Source organism: Chrysemys picta, chromosome 13 (assembly GCF_011386835.1).
Source record: "Chrysemys picta bellii isolate R12L10 chromosome 13, ASM1138683v2, whole genome shotgun sequence".
Classification (NCBI taxonomy): domain Eukaryota; kingdom Metazoa; phylum Chordata; order Testudines; family Emydidae; genus Chrysemys; species Chrysemys picta.
The window spans coordinates 15043625-15069509 of record NC_088803.1 but is presented as its reverse complement, the minus strand read 5'-3'; the positions used below and the strand labels follow the sequence as shown (position 1 = coordinate 15069509).

The window sequence follows — 25885 nt, the reverse complement described above, 5'->3', positions numbered from 1 at the left end:
GGGAAAGGAAGAAACAGCACCTGTTGCTGGCTTACATGTTTTAAATGCTGAAGCCTGGGTAAGAACATTATTATGAATAAATCTGTTCTTTTCCATGCTCTCATTACATTTCTGCACTTCACCTTTCTCATTTCAGCACCAAGATCATGAACATCAGAAAAGTACACATTCTGATTGTAATAGTGATGGCTGGGATCATTGGATACTTTGGGTAAGTGTTTCAGGAAATGCTTGGGCCTGATCCTCCGGTGGCATAAATCCATTTACACCAGTCAATAAGCTAGACTTTCATTTCTCTTGGGGCTTGAATAGGCACAGGGAGAGAATAGATTCAGTAGAGCATGTTGGAACCTTTTTCAAATGTTTTTTATATCCAAAATCTTTTCATCCAAAACCATTAATTGAAAATTTCCACAGAAAGTATTCATAAAAATAAACATTCCCTTTTCCAGTCAAATTAGGAAATGGAAAAAAATTGACTTTTTTGGGGTGAAGTGGGTTGTTCTTGTTTGGGGGTGCAAGCAGGGGTGGTTTTTTTTGGCATTTTTAGGGTTGTTTCTGTCGTTTTGTCCTTATTGCCCTGCTTGTTCAGACACAAAAGGGGAGGAAATGGGCAAATGAAAGAGGAGGGGAAAGTAAGAAAAGTGAAAAACAAACAAAACTGGAAAATTTTGAAATTAAAAAGACTTTGGAAAGCCAACCAATAAAAACTTCCAATAAACAATAGAAAATCATGTCTTTTAAAAAAACTGCAAAATTAAAATGACTCAAAAATTTCATTTTTCCCTCCTCCACAGAATTTGTTTTTCTTCATTTTTATGATAAGTTCTACTCAGGAAATTGGTGCATGTGCAGATTGCTCTCAGCTAAATCTGAGTATGCAGAGTAAATCCAGTGAAGACAATAGGAGTCAGAATAAGGGGTTAAAGTCAGGGATAGAGTTAGAAGGCAGAGTCCAGCTAAGAGAGAATCCAGCATTAATGGTAGGGTTTTAATTTTGACTAAAAAAATTCTGAGCCAGAGTCCCAGCTGCTGTTGACCAATGTATGGTGGCTAGCATCTATATAAATATATATAATCACATTAATAATATGTATTATTCTCACCATATACCTATTAACATGCATTTAGCAGAAACACTATAGCAGTTATATAGCTTAAATTGACCCGTACCTTTTTTATAATCCTGTTCACTTATGCTAAGTATGGCATCACACCTTGTGTTCGCTGAAGAAAGTTTTGGCTTAAGTAAATAGAGAAACTATCCAGATTAGGACATGTGAGTGTTTTACCATAGCAAGTGGTGGTCATTTCTCTCCCAGACCAGTACCTGGAATGTCCCAGAGGAAAAGGATAAGGTATTAGTGCTCTATCTTGGTACAAATGTAGGATGTAGGATCTTCAGTGATCTGAAACCCTACAAAAAGTGGTAACTAGATCAAATTACAAAGGATGAATATGAACAAACAACACAAGCATGTAGGGATAAAATTAGAAAGGCTAAGGCAAAAATGAGATTAAAGTAGCTACAATCATAAAGGATAACAAGAAAACATTTCTACAAATACATTAGAAGCAAGAGGAAGACCAAGGACAGGGTAGGTCAGTTACTCAAAGAGGAGGAAAAAAAACAATAATAGAAAATATGGAAATGGCAGAAGAGCTAAATGACTATTTTGTTTAATTTTTCACCAAAAGTTTAGTAGCAATTGGATTTCTAGTATAGTGAACACCAGTGAGAATGAGGTAGTATCAGATGCTAAAATAGGGAAAGAACAAGTAAAAAATTACTTAGACAAGTTAACCATCTTCAAGTTGTGAGGCCTGATGAAATACATTCTACTGACTGAGGAGATATCTGAGACATTAGTGATTAACTTGAAAAAGTCAGGGAAGGTGGGAGAGATTCCAAGGACTGAAAAAAGGCAAATAAAGTGCCAATCTATAAAAAAGGGAATAAGGACAATCCAGGAAATTACAGACCAGTCATCTTAACTTCAGTACCCAGATAATGGGGAAAATAATTAAGCAATCAATTTGCAAACACCTAGACTATAATAAGGTGATAAGTAAAAATCAGCATGGATTTTTGAAGAAGAAATCATGTCAAACCAACCTAATGTCTTTCTTTGACAGGGTAACAAGTCTTGTGGATAGGGGGAAGTGATAGATGTGGTATATCTTGACTTTAGTAAAGCTTTTGATACTGTCTCAAATGACTTTCTCATAAACAAACTAGGAAAATACAACCTAGATGGAGCTACTATAAGGTGGGTGCATAACTGGTTGGAAACCCATTCCCAGAGAGTAGATATCAGTGGCTCACAGTTGTGCTGGAAGGGCATATCAAGTGGGGTCCTGAAGGGATAAGTTCTGGGTTGAGTTCTGTTCAATATCTTCATCAATGATTTAGATCAGTGGTTCTCAAAGCAGGTCCACCGCTTGTTCAGGGAAAGCCCCTGGCAGGCTGGGCCGGTTTGTTTACCTGCTGCGTCTGCAGGTTCGGCTGATTGCGGCTCCCACTGGCCGCCGTTCACTGCTCCAGGCCAATGGGGGCTGCAGGAAGCGGCACGGGCTGAGGGATGTGCTCGCCGCCCTTCCCGCAGCCCCCATTGGCCTGGAGCGGTGAACCGCAGCCAGTGGGAGCCGCGATTGGCCAAATCTGCAGACGTGGCAGGTAAACAAACCGGCCCAGCCTGCCAGGGGCTTTCCCTGAACAAGCGGTGGACCAGCTTTGAGAACCACTGATTTAGATAATGACATAAAGAGTACACTTGTAAAGTTTGCAGATGATACCAAGCTGGGAGGAGTTGCAAATGCTTTGGAGGATAGGATTAAAATTCAAAATAATCTAGAAAAACTGGAGAAAAGGTCTGAAATAAATAGGATGAAATTCATTAAGGACAAATGCAAAGTACTCCATTTAGGAAGGAACAATCAATTGCAAGTCTAAGCCTAATACATTAAGAAACTGATTACACGTAATATCTCACCCTCAGAGATGTTCCAATAAGCTTCTTTCACAGACTAGATTCTTTCCTAGTCTGGACCCAATCCTTTCCCTTGGTACATTCCTTGTTAGTTCCAGCAGACATCTCAGGTGGTAAGCAGTGATGTTCTCATCACTGCTCGCCCCCTTTGTCCTGGTCTACCCCCTTTTATAGCTTTGGCACAAGGCGGGAATCTTTTGTCTCTCTGGGTCCCCCGCTCCCTTTCTAAATGGAAAAGTACAAGATTTAAGATGGAGTCCAGTATCATGTGACATGGTCACCTGTCCTGTGAGACCCCAGCCTCCATTCTTCCTGGGCTGGCCCACACATTCACAGGAAGGTTTGCAAGTAAACTGAGCCATTTACAGTTCATTGATTCTGAAGCACCCTTAACGGATTCCACTTCATATGTTTACATCAGTAATACGAGTTTATATCTTATTCTCCTACCTCCAGACACAGGGCCGGCTCCAGGCACCAGCCGACCAAGCACGTGCTTGGGGCGTCACCTTGGAGCGGGGCGGCTCTAGGATTTTTATTTATTTATTTATTTTGGTTCGGTGGCGGGGTGCTCAGGGGGGCAGGGCCTTGGTGTGGCGCTCGGAGGTGGAGCGGGGGCGTGGTGCTTGGAGGGGTGCAGGGGCTTCAGGCAGCATGGCGCTGTGGGGGTGGGAGCTTGCACGGCACTCGGGGGATGGGGCTTTGGGTGGCACGGCGCTCGGAGGGGTGGGGGCTTGGCGTGGTGCTGGGGGGGCGGGGCGGGGGCTTGGTGCGGCACTCGGAGGGGGAGCAGGGGCTTGGCACGGCACGTCGCTTGGAGGGGCGGGTGCGCGGTGCTCGGAGGGGAGCGGGGGCTTCAGGCGGCGCTTGGAGGGGTGTGGCTTCAGGCGGTGCGGCGCTGGGGGGGCAGGGGCTCGCGCGGCACTCGGGGGTGGGGCTTCGGGCAGCATGGTGCTCGGAGGGACGGGGGCTTTTTGCGGTACTGGGGGGCAGGGCTTGGCACGGCGCTCGGAGGGGGGGCAGGGGCTTGGCACGGAGAGTCACTCGGAGGGGGGCGGGAGCTTGTGCGCCACTCGGGGGGTGGGGTCTCAGGCGGCGTGGTGCTGGGGGGGCAGGGATTTTGGCAGTACTGGTGGGGGTGGGTTTGGCTGTGTGTCACTCGCTGGGGGATACGGCGGGGCGGCGCTCTTCTTTTTTGCCTGGGGCAGCAAAAAAAGTTAGAGCCAGCCCTGTCCAGATATAGAAATAGGATGAACACACTCAGTAGATTATAAGCTTTGTAATGATACCTTACAAGAGACATTTTGCATAAAGCATATTCCAGTTAGATCATATTCACATTCATAAGCATATTTTCATAAAGCATATTGAGTGCAACATCACATCCTCCTCTTGAACTTACTGCTAGAGACTTGGACACTGTCCATGGTGGAGGCAGTATAACTAAAATTCCTCTTTTCTGGACAGGGCATCTGCTACCCAGTTCTCTTTTCCTTTAATATATATAATTTCCATGTCAAATTCCTGCAGGACCAGGCTCCAGCAAAGCAGTTTGGAGTTTGTGCCCTTAGTCTGGTTAAGCCATATCAAATGTGAATGGTCAGTTAGAATCCTGAATCTCCTATTAAAGAGGTAAGGCCTTAGTTGTTTGACAGCCAACACAATAGCATAGCACTCCTTCTCTATGAGAGAGTAATTCTGTTCAGCAGGGAACAGCTTTTTGCTTAGGAAGGCAATGGGGTCCTTGGTGTCCTCCCCTGTCTGCATCAGCACAACACCCCACCCTGTGTCTGATGCATCAGTACACAATTCAAAAATCTTATCAAACTCCGGGCTGGCAAGCACAGGCTCCACAGGCAAAAGTGTTTTTACCTTGTTGAAACCTTTCTGGCACACCTCTGACCAAATTAACTTATTAGGTTGATGCTTTTTACATAAGTCTGTGATTGGGGATACAATGTCACTGAACCCCTCCACAAACCTCCTGTAATAGTTTGCCAAGCCTATGAAGGATTGGACTTGCCTTTTAATCTGGGGTATGGGCCATTTTATGATGGCTTCCACCTTAAGAGAGTCAGGGGATATTTCACACACTCCTACCAAATGCCCCAGATAAGGGACTTTGGCTGCCCCATCTTGCACTTAGAGGGTTTCGCAGTTAGCCCAGCTTCTTTGAGCTTTATAGCACAACTCTCAGGTGCTCCTTGTGGTCACCCCAGGTGTTGCTGAATACAGCAATGTCATCTATGTATTCTCTAGCACAGTGATTCCCAAACTTTAACAGCTCATGAACCCCTTTCACTAAAATATCAAATCTCACGAACCCCCTCCTAAAAATGAATATTTCCATGGATTTTCTCCCTTACCTGAGCATAAATTATAGAAGCAGTGATCTTGGAAATAACTTGGGTTTTTTATGACACGCTTATTACACACTATTTATTATTACATTATTATTTATCATTATATTGTAAATTTTATTACATTATGAAAACAGCAACATTCTTCCAAGATTTCACTTTTGTAGCTCATATCGCTTCGATTAAGCCTCCTACATGTTTCCTCAAGGAGTACCAGGCGTTAAACAACATGAAGGTATTTACGAAGCCAACTCAAATAAAGAGTTCCTCCCACAAGCATTCGGGTCTTGAGCAGTCCAGGGAAACAACGCACAGTTACAACAAGTCTTGGGGGGAGGGATAGCTCAGTGGTTTGAGTATTGGCCTACTAAAGCCAGTGTTGTGAGATCAGCCCTTGAGGGGGCCACTTAGGGATCTGGTGCAAAAATCAGTTCTTGGTCCTGCTAGTGAAGGCAGAGGGCTGGACTTCATGACCTTTCAGGATCCCTTCCAGCTCTATGAGATAGGTATATCTCCATTTAAACTTGTTGTGCCAGGAATTCATGGTCACAGGGCTCAGATTACCAGCCCCCACAGATGTCCCAAGGGATGGCTCTGTCCACCATTACAGAATTTTTTTTCTGAGAACCCCCTGATACATTTCACGAACCCCCAAGGGTTCATGAACCTCAGTTTGGGAACCACTGCCCTAGCATAATTCTGCAAATGATTTAACACTCTGTTGACCAGTCTCTGGAAGGTTGTACCAGCATTTACCAGACCAAAAGATAGCACCATAAATTCATACAGCCCTATATCAGTGATAAAAGCTGATTTTTGTTGTGCCTCCCCCTCCAAAGAGATCTTCCAGTAATCTTTAGTTAGATCAAAGGGACAGAGGTACTTGGCTTGGCTCAGCTCATCCAGCATGTCATCAGTTCTTGGCATGGGGCATACATCTGTTACAGTGACAGCATTGAGTTTCCTATAGTCTACACAAATTCTTAGAGTGCTATCCCTTTTGGGGACCAAGATGACCAGGGAAGCCCATGTACTGTCAGATTCCTTGATCACCTCAGGTACAACATGCTTTGTATCTCAGCCCAAATTTGCTCCTTCACCTTGCCAGTGGCCCTGTAAGGCCCAGAATGGGGGGCAGGGCTGTGCCCCTTTCATGAGGATTCTATGGGACAGCAAGTGTGTCCTCCCTGGTTTGTTGGAAAATACCTCACTGTATCTTTGCAGCGTTGATAAAGTTTCCACCTTTTTGACTGGTGTCAGTTCACTACAGATTTCCATACTTTCCAGAGTTGATCCATATTGGCATTCACCCATCACATCAGTGAGTGGGTGTGCCTCAGTTTACCCTTTGACACAAGACATCATGTTTACCCTGGCCACTCTACTGTGATAGGCCTTGAGTCTGTTTACATGTACCAATTGGGGCACAGTATCATCAAGGGCTTTTTAACTTTATAAGTGTACTCACTTGCCACTTCCACCACTTCAAAGGGCCACTCCCAGGAGTTTTGCATTTTGAACATTTTTGCAGGGCTGAGTACCACTATCAAATCTCCTATTTCAAAAGTGTGTTTACAAGTATTTTTATCATACCACACCTTTTGCTTGGCCTGACTGCTCTGGAGGTTGTTTTGGACAATTTCCATCATGTCCTTCAACTCCCTCCTGAACTCCGAACGTAATGTCATGGGTTCTTCCCTCACCTTGTTGCATCCTTCCCAGATATCCCTAATGAGGTTGAGAGGTCCCCCGTCCCATATAGAAGGTCAAATGGGGAAAATCCCGTGGATTCTTGGGGTACCTCTCTGTAGGCATACAGCAGGAATGGCAATAACTCATCCCAACTCTGGCCCCTTTTCTTGGCATACATCCCCAGCATGGATTTTAGGGTCCCATTGAACCTTTCCACCAGCCCATTGGCCTGGGGGTGATAGGGGGCCGTCTTAAGCTGTTTCACTCCACACACCTTCCATAGCTCATTGAACAACTGCGACATCAAATTTGCCCACCGATCAGACAAAATCTCCTTAGGGAAACTCACTTTGCTGAATATGGTGAGCTGGGCTCTTTCCACTGTCTCAGCTTCTATGTTAGACAGTGTGATTCCTCAGGATACTGAGTGGTGAAGTCTACTACCACTAAGATATACTTGTTCCTCTGCCGAGGGGTATGTGGCATAGGACCCATGATGTCCATTGCCACCCTTTGGAACGCCTCCTGTATGACAGGCAAGGGACGCAGCGGAGCCTTCTGGGGTCCCACCGGTTTCTTCCTCTCCTGATACACCGCACAAGTCCTAAAATAATCCCTCACATCATTCTGTATCTCTGGCCAGTAGAAATTCCTCCTCAGCCTGTCATAAATCCTTTGTATCCCCAAGTGACCAGCGAAGGGACTACCCCGTGCTACCAGCACTAATTCCCCCTGGTGTTGGCTGGGTACAACCAACTGTTATGCTTATAAGAAGCACACAGGATTTTTTTAGGGGAAAAGGCAATACACCACGTTTATTGAAGATACAACACTTAGCATATGCATTCAATCACACCACACACACACTGTCACACCAGTCAATGTTATAGTTACCAGTCCAGAGTCTGGATCTAGTGGCCAGCTAGGCCAGCTAGGTAGGGAGGAGCTGGGTATCGTCATTTGTGACACGATGCTCCAAGGAAGTCTTGGGAGGACGAACCCAAAGTTTCATGGCAAGGCACTCTGTTTATATAGTGATTTTTCTTCATTGGGACCAATGAGTTTTGCACCATCATGCTGTAATCAATTGTTGTTTGACAAATGTTTGTTTTCTTAAATTGTCCTTCTTATTCTTTACATTAAGTTCCTCAGGGAGTTATTCCATGCTGGTTTTGATTACCTCTATTTTGTCCCCATTGATAGGTGCCTGTCTCATCTTTAGAGTTATCAATCTGCCCTCCTCTGATGCTTCAATAGGGGCACATTGCAACCCCCTGGCACCCTTGCATCTGTCTCTGGTTCCTCCCTTTAATATCTGGTTCAGCTACGGCCTTCACACCTATCTCTTAACACAAACATTCCTTATTCACTTACAAAACAGAATTAATTTACACAGAACATTTTGAACAGGAACATCAAATTGCAATGCAAAAGAAAACAATCATGGCATTCTTTTACTTATTTTAAAATGCTAAACCTACAACAAATTGTTGACCCTCAAAGGTCTGTTACTGCTTTGGAATCACTCCAGACACAGATTCTGGCTGATCTATCTCTACCCATTGGCTCATTAGGTCATTCCCTTTCTGTTATTCGTAAAGGGTGGCTGGCAGGATATGATCAAATCATACACCAATACATTTAATACATGCTACATTCTTATTCTTTATTCTTCATTCTAAATTATATAAAATGCAAACATAAAATCCTACTACTACATGTCCCCCTTTTGACCCCTCAAGAACAATTCTTGAGTGGGTCATATTTTATACAATTCCTTCATAGCAATATTCTGAGATACAATTTTAGCTTGTGGTTGTAATTTAACAAACTTTTGTTTGTTTGTTTAACAGCACATACAACATAATCCTAGGAAGCAAACACAGGATTATATTAACACAACTAGCGATGGGTGGACATGATAGACAATATAACCTTAGAGGTCAGGGACCAGCCTGTAAAAAATATTGTACCAATGATAGGCTGTTAGTTTTTTTTTAGACTTAGCAATTTTTAGCATGTCTTTATTGGCATGTAATATTTGAATGACACGCTTCCCTATATTCTCTTGTCTGTTGTAAAAACTGAGTCACCTTTTTTAGTTTATTTTATACATACGTTTCCAATGATGTGTTCTTGGTGCATGGTTCTGTGGTGACAGGTAGGGACAAGCACACCCATTTGTGAGGGCTTCATTCCGTACACACTTGGTGTCATAACTATAAAGGGAAGGGTAACAGCTGTCCTGTGTACAGTACTATAAAATCCCTCCTGGCCAGAGACTCCAAAATCATTTTCCCTGTAAAGGGTTAAGAAGCTCAGGTAACCTGGCTGGCATCTGACCTAAAGGACCAATAAGGGGACAAGATACTTTCAAATCTTGGTGGGGGGAAGGCTTTTGTTTGTGCTCTTTGTTTGGGAGTCATTCGCTCTTGGGACTGAGAGGGACCAGACATCAATCCAGGTTCTCCAAATCTTTCTGAACAAGTCTCCCATATTTCCAACTTGTAAGTAAACAGCCAGGCAAGGCGTGTTAGTTTATCTTTGTTTTTTCAACTTGTAAATGTACCTTTTACTAGAGTGTTTATCTTTGTTTGCTGTACTTTGAACCTAAGGCTAGAGGGGGGTTCTCTGAGCTCTTTAAGTTTGATTACCCTGTAAAGTTATTTTCCCATCCTGATTTTACAGAGAGGATTTTTACCTTTTTCTTTAATTAAAAGCCTTCTTTTTAAGAACCTGATTGATTTTTCCTTGTTTTTAGATCCAAGGGGGTTGGATCTTGATCCACCAGGAGTTGGTGGGAGAAAGGAGGGGGATGGTTAATTTCTCCTTGTTTTAAGATCCAAGGGGTTTGGATCTGTATTCACCAGGGAATTGGTGAAGGTCTCTCAAGGCTACCCAGGGAAGGGAACTAGCTTTGGGATGGTGGCAGCGGACCAGATCTAAGCTGGTAGTTAAGCTTAGAAGTTTTCATGCAGGCCCCCACATTTGTACCCTAAAGTTCAAAGTGGGGAAGCAGGCTTGACACTTGGGTATTTAATATTTTTTCTTTTTTTAGCCCATTGACCTATAACCTGCGGTAGCCAAAAGAATCCCATGGTCAATTTTGGAAGTGGGCTCACTTTTTATATTTTTGTCTCCACAGATTGTTGGTGAGCAATTTTAACAATAATTTTACCTAATAACAAATCAGGCTTAACCATGCTGGTAACATACTGCATTTCTTTATATTTGTAAGTGTTAAACAAGTACCTTTTTTGTTGTTTTAAAAGATGCATTAATACCCAAACATTCCTGTTATTACCCAAAACATTTTGTATTTTATTAATGCTAAACTAAGAATTTGCATCTTAGTACATCCTATGGCCAAGGCAGATTTATTTCTTAATTCTATTTGTACCAAATTGACAATATTATTTCTCTACCTGTGAATGAGACTATTTTGCAGTTGTGACAAGAAACTTAACTTATTTTTATTTTCCTTTAGGTCTACAGTGTTTATAATGTCTCCTTTAAATTTAACTTTTCCTAATACAGTGTTTATTACATTTTATTTTGCTTGGCCATTGGAGTGTTGATGTGTTTTTATTTAGGCCATTATAATAGGAAGGGAGTAGGGTGAACATTTAGATTCCAGGTTTCAGAGTAGCAGCCGTGTTAGTCTGTATCCGCAAAAAGAACAGGAGTACTTGTGGCACCTTAGAGACTAACAAATTTATTAGAGCATAAGCTTTCCTGGACTACAGCCCACTTCTTCTTTGGTATGCATCCGAAGAAGTGGGCTGTAGTCCACGAAAGCTTATGCTCTAATAAATTTGTTAGTCTCTAAGGTGCCACAAGTACTCCTGTTCTTTTTATTTAGATTCCGATTTACTACAGGGTATTGGATAGTACTTTACAATAACTGTTAATATTCTTTCTGTCTTAACAAGCTCATTCCACTGATATGGTAATTGTGAGTAGCTGGAACTCCAGGTGTTATCCCCATAGGGACCCTCTATTTTAACGCCTATTCCCCAGTGGTTGGTATTTTTGTGGTGTTTATAAGGTGGACCTTAAGTCTTACTTCCCCATTCCCAGGCATATATACTGGTATTTCCTAAGGGTTTTAAGAGTTGACTAGTGTTTTTATTATACCATTCCATGAGGATCACTGGATTACGAGTAGGAATTTATGATTGGTTCGCAGGGAGTGAATTATTTCTTAAATATTGGCTTATAAGGAGGACTGGATTTTCTTTTATGATTGCTTTAATTATTTGGGCACTAAAAGTTCCCAGAAGCAGGTAAAGCCAAACCTTATGCTGGAGTCTCATTTTCTGTGGCTTAAGCAGCACTTTGTGCTCAGGTTCCGGGATGTCCTTTTCTGCAAAGAATTCAAACTGCTTATAGGGTTGGCCGGGGCCTCAGTTCTTCCCTACAGGGGTCTCCCTATACAGTTTCCCATTCTCTTCAAAAAACTTCTCCCCAACTCCCTTCCTGGAGTTCCCTGCCAGATACACTTTCTTATGCCCTCAAGGGAGGGGTCAGCCCTTTGTTTTGCTTCAAATTCCTGACAGACAATCCTTGAGATAGTGTCCCTGTCTCTAGGCTAGGGTGACCAGACAGCAAGTGTGAAATATCTGGACAGGGGGTGGGGGGGTAATAGGAGCCTATATAAGAAAAAGACCCCAAAATCGGGACAGGCCCTATAAAATTTGGACATCTGGTCACCCTACTCTAGGCATTGACTGCATCTCCCCTGTCCCCACCCTGGGAGCCTGTCCTCTTCATCTGGGCAGAAGCCTGGCTCTGCCTCTCCCATACTTGGCACCCCACCTTCCAACACTGTCTTGTTAATAGGACCCTCCCCCACCTCCTCTGTGGGTTCCAAGTTCCCCGCCCTGTTTCTCGGGATTCCCGCTGAGGCCTTGGCTACACTTGAGAATTCAAAGCGCTGCAAGTACTCCACCTCTCCAAGGGGAATAGCTTGCAGTGCTGCAGGCGCTGATTACACTGGCACTTTACAGCGCTGCACTCGCTGCGCTCAGGGGGGGGCATTTTCACACCCCTGAGCGCAGCAAGTTGCAGTGCTGTACAGCGCCAGTGTAGCCAAGGCCTGAGTCACCCACCCCCATGTTCCCTGGGGCAGGATGTGTTAGCTGTTCAGCTGCATCAGACCTACAGTCATCAGAACAGCCTCTTCATCCACAGGCAGTGCTCTCTCCTCCCTCTCTAGGAGCCCCTCACAGCCTTTCTTCATGCTGCAAGTTACCACACTAACAGTCCTAGTATTGCTGAAAAAATCATTTCCCAGCAACGTGTCCGGGGGATGTCCTCGAGCATCCTCACCAATAAATCACCTTCCAGACCTTTCCACTCCACATGAACCTTTGCCAGAGGTACAGGAAACTTTTGCCACCCCTCCTCTTAATGTGGGTTTTCTGCCCCGTCAAAACACTAGCATCTGGAACCACACTTGGTCAGACCAGAGAGAACTGAGCCACAGTATCCCTCTACCCCAGACACTCTGTGCCATCAATCTTGATAACCTTGATGTGTTCCATGTTGGCTTCACAAGGACCCGTGTCCACCAAGCTGTTGTGATAAGAGGTGGGAGTGCCCTCTGGGGCCTCAGGGTTGAGGACAACTGAGCTAACATGGGACAAGGGAGGTTTACTGTCCTTTAATTTGGGACAGGTGCTCCTCAGGAGTTCTGGGGAATTACAGTGAAAGCACCTTCTGGGATACCCTTATTGCCCAGGAGACCTGGGGCAAGTAACAGGGGAATGGGGAGATAAACACCAGCCTCCTTATTCCCAGGGGTAAAATGGTGATTCTGCTTTCCACCAACGCTGAACCCCTCTGCCAGTAGTTTCTGTTTAATCACAGCTTGTGATTGCTCATAAGAGTCTACAAACCCAGCTAATTCACCCACTGCATCCACCTTTTTCTCCCACAAATACGGTTTTACATCATCACTGCACATATTCAGGAACTGCTCCTGAACAACCAAATCACACATTTCTTCAAAGCTTGTAATGCCTTTTCCCCTCACCCACTTGTCTAACAAATCCCTCATTTCATTTATATAAGCCACATTACTCAATCCCGTTCCTCTCTTAAGGCTCCTGAATGTAACCCTGTAAATTTCAGGTATAATCTGAAACTGTTTCAAAACCAATTCCTTAAATATACCATAGTTCTAAGCATCAGCAATAGGGATCTTATTGAATATGTCCAGAGCTCAATTTTGCAAGTAAAATAGTCATCTTTTGAGCCTCAGAAATCGCATGGAGAGTGCAGTCTCTCAAAGGTGATGAAATACTCAGCAATATCACTGGATTCATCATATGGTGGACATAATCACTCCCATTTATGGATTTTTGGGGAAGTGGAGCCAGCTGCTGAAGCGTTCTGTCTCTTCCACTCTATCACAGCCGGTTCATGCTTCTGGGTCTCAATCTGGGATTGTATCTGGGCTTCAATTACTTTGTCTTTTAATGTCAGGGCTTATGTTCCTTCTTCTTTGGCTGTCTGCCCAAACTGACCTGAGTTGTTCCCCTTTTATAGTGCTGCTACACTAGGAGCATGCCCAATAGGGCTCAGGGGATGTTGCTTCCTCAGCCCACAGTGTGGAGTTAACCCTTCCCTGCCCAGTGTGGGGTGAGTGCACTCCATCACAGGCCTATTAACACCCCTGTAGTCATAGGACTAAAAGAATCTGGATTTATGGCTTATTACAACTATCTGTAACCCACTAACCCCCACATTTTGTCCTATAACTACACAGGTTTTACTCTGTGAATCTCAAAAGCGTGTCTCTCTCACCAACCAAAGTTGGTCCTATAAAAAGTATTACTTCACCCACCTTGTCTCTTCATTATTTTAGATGTCAAAAGATTTACTATACCATCTAGGGCAGGGGTGGTCAAACCTTTTGGCCTGAGCGCCACATCTAGGTATAGAAATTGTATGGCAGGCCACGAATGCTCATCAAATTAGGAGTTGGGGTGCAGGAGAAGGTGAGGGCTCTGGCTGGGGCTGAGGGCTCTGGAGTGGGGCCAGAAATGAGGAGTTCAGGGTGAGGGAGGGGGCTCCAGGGTGGGGTAGGGGGTTGGGGTGCATGGGGGTGAGGGCTCTGGCTGGGGGTGTGGGCTCCTGGGTTGGGTTGGGGATTAGGGATTTAGGGAGCAGGAGGTGCTCCGGGCTGGGACCAAGGGGTTCAGAGGGCAGAAAGGGGATCAGGGCTGGGGCAGGGAGTTGGAGCGTGGGAGGGGGTCAGGGATGCAGGCTCCGGGCAGTCCTTACTTCAAGCAGCTCCCAGAAGCAGTGACATGTCCCCCTTCTGGCTCTTACATGGACATGCGGTCAGGTGGCTCCACGCGCTGCCCCATCCACAGGCACCACCCCCGCAGCTCCTGGAAGCAGTGGAATGTCCCCCCCTACGATTCCTATGCAGAGGTGCAGCGCCATCCAGGCGGCTCTGCACACTGCCCTGTCCACAGGGGCCACCCCTGCAGCTCCCATTGGCCATGGTCCCAGTCAGTGGGAGCTGCAGGGGTGGTGCTTGGGGCATGGGTAGTGTGCGGAGCTGTCTGGCTGCCCCTATGCTTAGGAGCCGTAGGGGGGACATGCCAGTATTTTCGGGAGCCACGCAGAGCCATGGGATGCACGGAGCGGGGCAATCCCCTGACCCGGCTCCCCAGTGGGAGCTCGAGGGCTGGACTAAAAGGTCTGACAGGCTGGATGTGGCCCGCAGGTCCTAGTTTGCCCAATCCTGATCTAGGGTCAATGAAACACAAAGTCACTGAGTTGTCCCCCCAAATCACACAAGTTAAACACAAGGGACCAGATCCCCACCTGGTGTAAATTTACTTCCATTGAAATCAATGGGACCAAGTCCCACAGGGGTGTAAATCAGCAGAGTTCCACTGAAATCAATTGAGGTATGCCAATTTGAAGAGTTGGTGCTATTCTTGTAACCTAATAACTAGTAGCTGAAAACTCATGCTTTTTCCTGGGTGTAATTCGTAAAGTCATGTGTATAAAAAGCCAAAAAGGGCTGAGGACCTAAAAACTGGACAGCAGCAGACCGTGAATCCCAGTGATGGTTGAACCCGATGATATTCTGAACAAAGACTCCTCCACCATTCTTGTAGCTGTTTCTATCACTTCACGATGACTCGACATTCTAGACATCAGAGTTATGTTTGGGTTTATTTCGTGATGTTTGTGTTGCTGCGTGTGGGTTGTGTTGTGCTGGGAGAGTAGTGTAAATTTGTGCAGATGGCGAGTGAGGGGTGTGTGCTGCCGTGAGGGGCTATATAGAGTCAGTCTGGATTTACACAGCTGTAAATGGGACCCTACATGTCTCAGGGGCTCATTCACCTGCACATCCACTAATGTCATATATGCCATCATGTGCCAGCAATGCCCCTCTGCCATGTACATTGGCCAAACCGGACAGTCCCTCCGCAAAAGAATAAATGGACACAAATCGGACATCAGGAATGGTAACATACATAAGCCAGTAAGTGAACACTTCAATCTCCCTGGTCATTCTATTACAGATTTAAAAGTCACTATCGTTGAACAAAAAAACTTCAGAAACAGACTTCAAAGAGAAACAGCAGAACTAAAATTCATTTGCAAATTTAACACCATTAATCTGGGCTTGAACAGGGACTGGGAGTGGCTGGCTCACTACAGAAGCAGCTTTTCTTCTCCTGGAATTGACACCTCCTCATCTATTATTGGGAGTGGACTACATCCACCCTGATTGAATTGGCCCTGTCAACACTGGTTCTCCACTTGTGAAGTAACTCCCTGCTCTCCATGTGTCAGTATATAATGCCTGCATCTGTAACTTTCACTCTATGCATCCGAAGAAGTGAGGTTTTTACTCACGAAAGCTTATGCCCAAATAAATCTGTTAGTCTTTAAGGTGCCACCAGACTCCTTGTTGTTTTTGTAGATACAGACTAACACGGCTACCCCCTGATACTTGACATCCTGAAAGGATCATTCCATTTATATTAACCTGTGATGCTCTTCTGTTTCCCTAGTATAACACATATCAGCCAGCCCTCATGCCAGCCTGTAAGGTAAGGACATCTTTTACCTAAATCCAGCTCTTCCATAGCTGTGTTCTGTATTTATCTTCACCACTTTTGTGTTATGGCTTGACTAGGGGCCTTCTACTACCCTTATCCTTGTTAAGTAGTAACTAGAGTGGAGCAAAATTCAGAGTTCCTGTCCTGTGGGGAATTCCCACATTCCAACATTTATGTTTTGTTCCAAAATAGGACAACATATTTGAAATTTTCTGCAGAACACAAATAAAAAATATCAATTTGCAAATGTCAAAACACTTTGTCTTGACTTTTTCTGATGAAACAAAACATTTTGACTTTCCTGAAATGGAAGCAATTCATTTTGGTTTGTTGAAGCACATTTCAACATTAAACTACCTTTCCCTGTTGTCCAACGGGAGTTGTTGGTCCAGCCCACGTTCTCTCCTAGGAACCTGGCTCCATGGGCAGACTAATCCTACTGGTTTGTGATAATCCCTTTAGGAAGAAAAATCTCATAGACACAGATGAGGATGTGTCATCACTACAGCGACTACCGTGGCACAGGTATGGCTGTGCCGTTGTAACACTGTAGTGTAGACTTTTCTTAATTTGATGGAATTTCTCTTGATGCTGTTAATCCATCTATCCAAGAGGTGGTAGCTTGGTTAATAGAAGAATTCTTCTGTCACCCTAGCCATGTCTGCACCAGGCATTAGACCAACTTACGTATATCACACAGGATGTGAATTTTTTTCTCAGCCCTGAGTGACGTAGCTCAGTTGATCTAATTTTTAAGTGCACGCCAGGCCTGCCTGACACTTTGATTCAGAGTTCAGTTTTCTAAAGTCAAACCCAATTTCAGCTGCCTGTGATTTTTGAACTCAACTTTAGATAACATGGACATGGCCATAAAACAAGCTGAGTACCTGATCATGGAAGATAAAAAGTCAAAGAGAGCTGAGTGTGCTTTTCCTCCCCTAAAAATATAACAAGACTTAGGTTCTCAAAGCTGCCCCAGGGATCTTGGTACCTCATGGGGGCAAAAATAGGAGCTCCGTCTATCTCTCCCACTGTGGAATGTGGGCCTTTGTTCCCACTCAAATTTACAGGCTGCAATTTTCAAAGCGAACCAAGGGAGTTGGACCCACACAATTCCTGTTGAAAAGAATGGGAGAATTGCCTAGCACTTTAGGGACCCACTCTTGACTGGCTCTTAGGCACTTCTGAAATGAACATGTTAACTACAAATATGGGAGGCTTTGAAAATCCTGGCCAAGGTGACTACAACTGTTCATCCTAAAATTAAGGCCCCCACAAAAAAATAAATTAAATTATCGGAATGTATTTTTGAAAAGTTTGTGCTTATTGGGCTAGATCAGGGGTAATCAATTATTCTTTGTCAAGGTCCAAGTTTCTTGACAAAAGTATAGTCAAGGTCCAGAGTCCAGAGAAAAGAATACAAAAATAATAACAATAATAAGAATTATAATAACTAAACAAATGTCATGGTCCTTTTAAAAGTGTTTGGAGGTCTGGTGTTTGCATGCTGTCTGCCTATTGACTACAGCTGGGCTAGAACCAAAGCCAGTTCAAATCACATGGATGTTGATGGATTGGCACTGATTAACACCAGCTGAGGATCTGGTCCATTGATGCTAAGAGAGTAATGAAACAACTCTGATTTCTTTCTCATTCATAGACAAGTTGACCTAGATGAGACCTCCTTGGTGATTTCACGGTATGGATTCATTAATATATAGCAAAATAAGCAGCTGAGATTGTGGCCATGGCAAATGAAGCAAAGAAGATCGATGCATGTCCAGCCTGATTTATGAATTGGTGTATTAATTATATTGATTCTTTAAAAATTAACAGTTATCACTCTGAGGTTCAACAGGTTCTGGTCCCAAGATCATGCCCAGAATTATTAAAATTACTCTTCATTTGGGAACCCCAATGTGCACGGTTGCAACACTCAGACTTTAGGAACCCTCTGTATTTGTAATAATTTATTAATACATTTAGCAAAGTCACACACACTCTAACCCAAGAAAGTAGATAGAGATACTACAGAATGTCCATCAGAACATCCATACTCACACCATCCCTTGCAGAACATCCGGAAATATTAGCCATTGTCTTTCTGATCACCATCACCAGTGGCCATCATCCCTGCACCACCCAAGGGCTACATCTCTCTCTCCTCCTGCCCACAGACTGGGATACAATTTTTATAATATGTTACACTGACACCACTATGTCTAATGCATATTCAGTGAGAGGTTGTCCTCTCCTTCCTTATTTGTATTTCTCACTAGCTTGTGCTAATCCCTTTAGGAAGATAAATATCATAGCCACTGATGTGTGTATGTCTTCACTACAGCAACTACTGTGGCACATCTATGGGTGTGCCATTGTAGCACCATAAGGTATATCAGGGATTGGCAACCTTTGGCACGCGGTTCACCAGGGTAAGCACACTGGCGGGCCGGGCTGGTTTGTTTACCTGCCGTGTCTGCAGGTTTGGCCGATCGCGGCTCCCACTGGCCGCCGTTCACCGCTCCAGGCCAATGGGGGCTGCGGGAAGCAGCGTGGGCCGAGGGAAGTGCTGGCCGCTGCTTCCCGCTGCCCCCATTGGCCTGGAGCGGTGAACAGCAGCCAGTGGGAGCTGCGATTGGCCAAACCTGCGGACGCGGCAGGTAAACAAACCAGCCCGGTCAGTCAGGGTACTTACCCTGGTGAACCGTGTGCCAAAGGTTGCCAATCCCTGGTATAGATATTTCTAGTGTAGACAGAAGGGGTTTTTCTGTTGACTTCATTAATCCACCTATCCAAAAAGTGGTAGCTAGGTTGGCAGAAGAATTCTTCCGTCAACCTAGCCATGTCTACACGGGCGCTAGACCAACTTACCTATATTGCACAGGATTTGAAATTTTTCACAGCCCTGAGCAACATAGCTGGGACGATCTAGTTTTTAAGTGTACACCAGGCCTGCCGGACACTTAAATTCAGGCCTCAGTTTTCTAAAGTTGACTTTAATTTCAGCTGCCTATAATTTTTGGGCTCAACTTTGCATAACCTGGGCATGTGTGTAAAAAAAGCTGAGTAACCCACCAGGGAAAAAGAAGTCAGTGAGAGCTGTGTGTGCGTATCACCCCTTAAAAATATAGCAAGTCTGAGCCTTCCAAAGCTGCCTCAGGGATCTGGGTACCTGATTGGGGCACAGATAGGAGCTTTATCCACCTCTCCCACTATGGAACGTGGGCCTTTGCTCCCACTCAAATTTACAAGCTGCAATTTTCAAAGCCAACCAAGGGAGTTGGACCCACACAATTTCTGTTGAATGAATGGGAGAATTGCCTAGCACTTTGGGGGCCCTCTCATGGCTGGATCTTAGGCACTTAAACAATAAACATCTTAAATACAAATAAACATGGCTTTGAAAGTCCTGGCCTAGGTGACCAGGTGATCAACTGGGCATCCTAAAATTAAGGCCCCCATAAAGTAAATTAAATGATCAGAATGTATTTTTGAAAAGTTTAGCCTTATTGGGCTAGATCCTCAGCTGATGTAAATCACAGGGATGTCGATGGATTGGCACTGATTTACCCCAGCCGAGGATCTGTTCCATAATTTCTGTGATGCTAAGAGAGCAATGAAACATCTCTGGTTTCTTTCTCATTCTTAGACAAACTGACTTAAATGAGACCTTCTCAGTGCTTCCACGGTAAGGATGGGGTGCCCTGCGTTCATTAATATAAAGCAAAATAAACAGCTGAGATTGTGAACAAAGCAAAGAAGATTGATGCAGGTGTAGCCTGGTGTCATTATGTAGAAAATTCCCCATTACACACTCTATTCCCAGTTCCACAAAATTTATGGGTGACTGTTGGGCCATTTATCTTTGTCAAAGTTTACAGCCCTGAAGCTTTATGCTAACTCCTGAAGGCAATGTCTCACAGCATACAGGTTAGGTAATGTATAAGTGTCTTGCAGGATACAGTCCTGTAGGTTCCTTACATTACTGCTAAATAAAATGCTAGCTCTGTGTGCTATACAGGTGATAAATATATGGAAAGACTGTGTCTAGATAAGGTCTTGATAAAGTGAAAGGTGGTTCTTCCCTGAGATCAGCTACTGTCTCCATACCTATTAATCATAAATTAAATAAATAAATAAATTAAGGGAGATATCCCATCTCCTAGAACTGGAAGGGACCTTGAAAGGTCATTGAGTCCAGCCCCCTGCCTTCACTAGCAGAACCAAGTACTGATTTTTGCCCCAGATCCCCAAGTGGCCCCCTCAAGGATTGAACTCACAACCCTGGGTTTAGCAGGCCAATGCTCAAACCACTGAGCTATCCCTCCCCCGCTGTTTATGGTGGTTTCCAGATTAGGCCATAGAGATGAAGAACATCTCTTTAATCAGTACATTAAAAAGGAAATTATTCACAGAATTAGTCTGTAACTCTTCTGTCCATCTGAGTTGGCAGCAACAAGGGCTAGGTTCAGTATCTAGGGGTTCCGTTTCAATAACACAATGCAAAAGCAGCTCGAGCCCCCACCCAGTGACCTGGGACAATTACATACCACCCCCTGGGGGCCTTTAAGAGGCAATACTTCCCCTGTCACAAGCACAGAGTCCGAGTGTAGCAGAAAATGTTTAACAACATGAAGTAAACACATCATCATTAAATTGGGAAAACACCACAAACAGGATTCATAACACAAACCATGAGCAAAAGACCCACCCACAAAGTCCCAAAAGTCCAACACCCCAAAACTCTCTGTCTGTGGTCAGTGCCACCCCAGAGTTCAAAAGTTTATCTGCAGAGTCTTAACCCCCCCGGTTCCCCCAGCCTGGGTGAAAATGGGGGGGAGGAGAGAAAGGGGAACACAGGGTATTAAGGGGCACCTTACATGGTCCAAAGCCAACTGCCCTGCCAATTCATGGGGTTCTGCTGCAGCCTTCACCATGAGCCACTCCTCCAGCTGTCCCGCAAAGTGCTCCACTCGCCATCCTGTGGGCTGCACCAACTGTCCCACAAACTGCTCTGGCAGCCACTTAGCAATAAATCTTCAGGCTCCCGCACTAGTTAACACACCACTCAGTGATCTCAGCTCACAATAGGAGGAGCTCCAGTGCTGGTGCACCATTGGCCCAAAGTGAATTCAGTATAGCAACCTGTAATTAGACTCTTAATGGCATCAAAATTAGCTCTGCTATTTAACAGTGGAGAGAGGAAATGGTGAAATTGGTGTTTCTGGCCCACAAAAGGGGACCCATACCATCAGGTACAAATACCTGCCCCCAGCCCATCTCAATTCACTGGGTTTTGGAACCCATGCCCCTTGTCTATCAAGTGCTACTTAGTTAACGGTGAGTCCCTTTGTCATACAACAGTTCCACTGGCCTTGATTCACATAATCAGGGTAACAACACTTTATTCTTCCTGCCCCAATAACAGAGAAACTGGGGATCCCACACCAGCCAAAGTAACCACTTTCGGTTGCTGTGGGCTCATGCTAGGTGGGTAGGTGTGCCTATGCAAACAAGATCAGCCCCTGAAGTTCTTTTCCACACTTGCCATAATTCACCACCAGATGTCAGGGTAGAGCTCATCCTGACTCTACTTACAAGTCTATGTAGAGTACAACTCTACCATACTCATTTTTTCTAGTGCCTGTTATATGGTACAGATGCCCATTTCTAATTATTGGTCATTATGGAAGGTTAAAGATACTAAATACATACAGTTATATCACAGTAATTCATGTCTTCTTTCAACAGAATGTCATATCCTCAGCCATTTGTGGACAAGCCTCAGTAAGTCTCCCCATCTCACATTTTGTTTTAAATTGGATAAATATTAAAAAAAAATTAAATAGGAAAAAAAATGATAGTTATATGTAGACCAGATTATTGCTCAGCAATTACAGAGATAAGAACCACTCTAAGAACCTACAGAGTTAGCCCTGCCAACATAAATTAGATAGGGAATTCTCAGAATTATTTCAGTTCAATTTTGTGTCAACTGCCAGTTTAACAGAGACTTTTTTTCAGTAGAACACACTATTAAGTGCAAAAGATCTATTTTCACTTAAAGGAGGTTTTTTTAAGGGGAAAAATACAACTTTTTGTCATTTTACACATTAGAATTTGATCTGGCTTCCTATGTAAATAATTAACATTTCCACTTGTCACAATGCATAAAAAAAATCTTATTTGGATTTTCAAGGGGCGCTATGCAGTCAAATCACTGTGTTTTTATATGACTCAAATGTTTCACTCCCCTCTGTTCCTTTGTAAATTTATAGAATCATAGAATATCAGGGTTGGAAGGGACCTCGGGAGGTCATCTAGTCCAAACCCCTGCTCAAAGCAGGACCAATTGCCAACTAAATCATCCCAGCCAGGGCTTTGTCAAGCCTGACCTTTAAAACCTCTAAGAAAGGCGATTCCACCACCTCCCTAGGTAACCCATTCCAGTGCTTCACCACCCTCCTAGTGAAAAAGTTTCTCCTAATATCCAACCTAAACCTCCCCAACTGCAACTTGAGACAATTACTGCCTGTTCTGTCATCTGCTACCACTGAGAACAGTCTAGATCCATCCTCTTTGGAACCCCATTTCTGGTAGTTAAAACAGCTATCAAATCCCCCCTCATTCTTCTCTTCTGCAGATTAAATAATCCCAGTTCCCTCAGCCTCTCCTCATAAGTCATGTGCTCCAGCCATTGTGAACATTAACTATTGTTTCTGAGAGACCAAAACATCCTGGCATGAAATTGTGAATATGTTTGTCTGAAAAGTCATGAAGTTTGCCATTATTTGCTTCCCGCTGCATCATGTGCTCAGATCTATAGGAGAAAATGTACAACTTGGGTTGGTTGGTAGGTAGATTTTGTCTACCTACCAAACAACTTGTCACTTATGGATAAATTGCTCCATAATTTACCCAAAGAGGGTCACTGGAACCTTCTCCTGAAGCGTCTACTGCTGGCCAATGACAGAGAGGGGATATCATGCCCTATGGACCCCGGTCTGATTCAGTCTGGCCGTTACTGAGTTTTTTCTCTCATTTCGTGTAGGAGAACTGATGTCTTGCTGATGTCCCCCTGGCTGGCTCCCATTATGTGGGAAGGCACCTTCAACAGAGACATCCTGAATGCCCAGTACAGACAAAAAAATTTCGTTGTCGGGGTGGCCACGTTTGCAGTCAAAAAGTACGACTTCCCTTGCACATCAAGACCTGTGTCACTATGCCTAGCTGTGCTGCACTATGAAGCATGATAGACATCCTTGAAAGGCTCCCTATAATGATCCTAGCTCTATTCCATGCGTACTGAGGCCTTGTCTACACTACACGGCTAAATCGGCGCTGCTGTGATTGATGCAGCGGTGTCAATGTCTGTAATCCACCTCAATGTGAGGCAGAGGCTATTTCAACTTAAGTTACAGTACGTAACTGAGTTTGACTTATAGTGTTAGTGTAGACCAGGCCTGTGGCTGGGGTGTGCAGATAGCCATTAAAGCACAGAGACACTGGGACTATGTCTACACCACCGTGGTAAGTCAACCTATGCTATGGAACTCCAGCTACGTGATTAATGTAGCTGGAGTCGATGTACCTTAGGACGAGTTACTGTGGGATCTACACTGTGGGGGGTTGAGGGGGAGAAATTCTCCCATCAACTTATCTTACTCTTCTCATCAGGGGTAGAGTACAAGGGTCGACTGGAGAACCATTTGCAGTCAATTTGGCGGGTCATTACTAGACCCGCTAAATCGACCACCGCTGGATCGATCTCAGAGATTCGATCCGGGCTGTAGTGTAGACCTGCCCTGGGATTCATGAATTGGGGTCCACCCACTCCTTATCAGATAGCATTGGTCTCACTAACCCATTTCAACAGGCTGTAGGGCCACAAAAGAAAATATCTGGAATGCTTAAGACCTAAGATAAAATTGTTAAAGGGAGGATCCTGTGTGCAGTAACTCAGCTCCTACTATGAAAGGAACTGGAGGCCTATATTTAAAACAATGATTATTTTTTAAGGCTCGGGATTTCAACAAGGCCTTAATGGCCAGATTTTTAAAGGAATTTAGGCACCTAACTCCAATTGATTTCAGTGGGAGTTAGGGACCTAAATAACTTTGAAGACCAGACCCTAAGGGAATTAAGAAGATGCCAAATCAAATTGCAAGTAAACTATTATTATTATCATGGCAGCCTAGGTGCCCCACTCAAGGACCAGGAACCCAATTGCCTCAGGACACTCCCTCTGGGCTGTGGGAGACCCTCTAGTTCATGTCCCCATTCTGCTTCAGGAGGAGGAGGAGGAGAAGAGATTTGAACAGGGATCTGCCAACTTTCTGGTCAATGCCTGAACCACTGGGCTGTGGGACATTCTGATGTGGAGTGCCCTCAATCTGTCTTGTTGAAGCTGTTCCTTGTAGATTAAATAATTAGAGACTGAGCCAGAGAAAGCAAGCATGAGAATGTGGACTCATTGCCTGGGGTTGTTGTGAAGGCCAGAACTACAACAGGGTTCAAAAAAGAACAAGATAAATTCATGGAGGATCGGTCCATCAACAGCTATTAGCCAGGATGGGCTGGGATTCAGCCCCATTCTCTGAGTGTCCCTAGCCTCTAATTGCAAGAAATTGGGTGTGGATGAGGGGATGGATCACTCAGTGATTGTCTGTTCCATTCATTCCACACTGGTAACTCATTGCATTCACTGTTGCACTCATTTTCCTTTCAGATACGTCCGGTTCATAGAAGGGTTTCTTGGCTCTGCCAACAAATTCTTCCTCTCTGGGCACAGGGTCAACTTCTATCTCTTCACTGACCAGCCGGAGAAGGTCCCATCCATGAAGCTGGCCCCTGAGAAGAAACTCTTCACCATCACTGTCCAGAGCTACTCACGGTGGCAGGACATCTCCATGAACCGCATGGACATCATCAGCAACCACATCCGCACCCACTGGCACTACGAAGTAGACTACCTTTACTCCATGGACATCGACGTCCAGATGTTCGAGCACATCGGGGTGGAGATCATCGACACGCTTGTGGGGACCATCAGCTCCTGGCAATACACGAAGCCCCGGGATAGCAACTCCTATGAGAGACGTCCAGAGTCGCGAGCCGCCATCCCCAGTGGGGAAGGGGATTTCTACTATGCAGCCAGCTTCTACGGAGGGAGTGTGTCTGAAGTCTACAAGTTGACCACAGCCTGCTTCAAAGGGGTCACGGAGGACAGAGCCAATGGCATTGAAGCCAAATGGCACGAGGAAAGCCACCTGAATAAATACCTCCTGTACCACAAGCCCACACGCCTTCTGTCCCCAGAGTACTACTGGGATGAGGAGCTGCCCCAACCTCAAATCATCAGGGTGAAGAGATTGTCGTCAGTGCGCAAAGATCTGAAAGACGTCAGGTCCGAAATGCCGGATCCCCACTTTGAACTTTAGGGTACAAATGTAGGGGCCTGCATGAAAACTTCTAAGCTTAACTACCAGCTTAGCTCTGGTTCTGCTGCCACCATTTCAATGGATTCCATTCCTGGGAAACCTTGAAAAACCTTCACCAAATCCCTGGTGAAAACAGATCCAAACCCCTTGGATCTTAAAACAAGGAGAAATTAACCATTCCCCTCCTTCCTCTCACCAACTCCTGGTGAATCAAGATCCAAACCCCTTGGATCTTAAAACAAGGAGAAATTAACCATTCCCCTCCTTCCTCTCACCAACTCCTGGTGAATCAAGATCCAAACCCCTTG

The 25885-nt window shown here is 44.6% G+C and overlaps 1 protein-coding gene across 1 annotated transcript; it reads left to right on the top strand.

The window, feature by feature from the left end:
* The first annotated feature begins 139 nt into the window (after positions 1-139).
* Positions 140-25749, top strand: LOC135972100 (histo-blood group ABO system transferase 1-like). The gene is made up of 7 exons (XM_065565452.1): positions 140-211; positions 16090-16128; positions 17798-17836; positions 19787-19825; positions 21889-21924; positions 23189-23323; positions 24866-25749. The coding sequence occupies exons 1-7, from the start codon at positions 147-149 to the stop codon at positions 25575-25577; spliced, it is 1065 nt and encodes a 354-aa protein (XP_065421524.1). The 5' UTR covers positions 140-146; the 3' UTR covers positions 25578-25749.
* Positions 25750-25885: the final 136 nt, after the last annotated feature.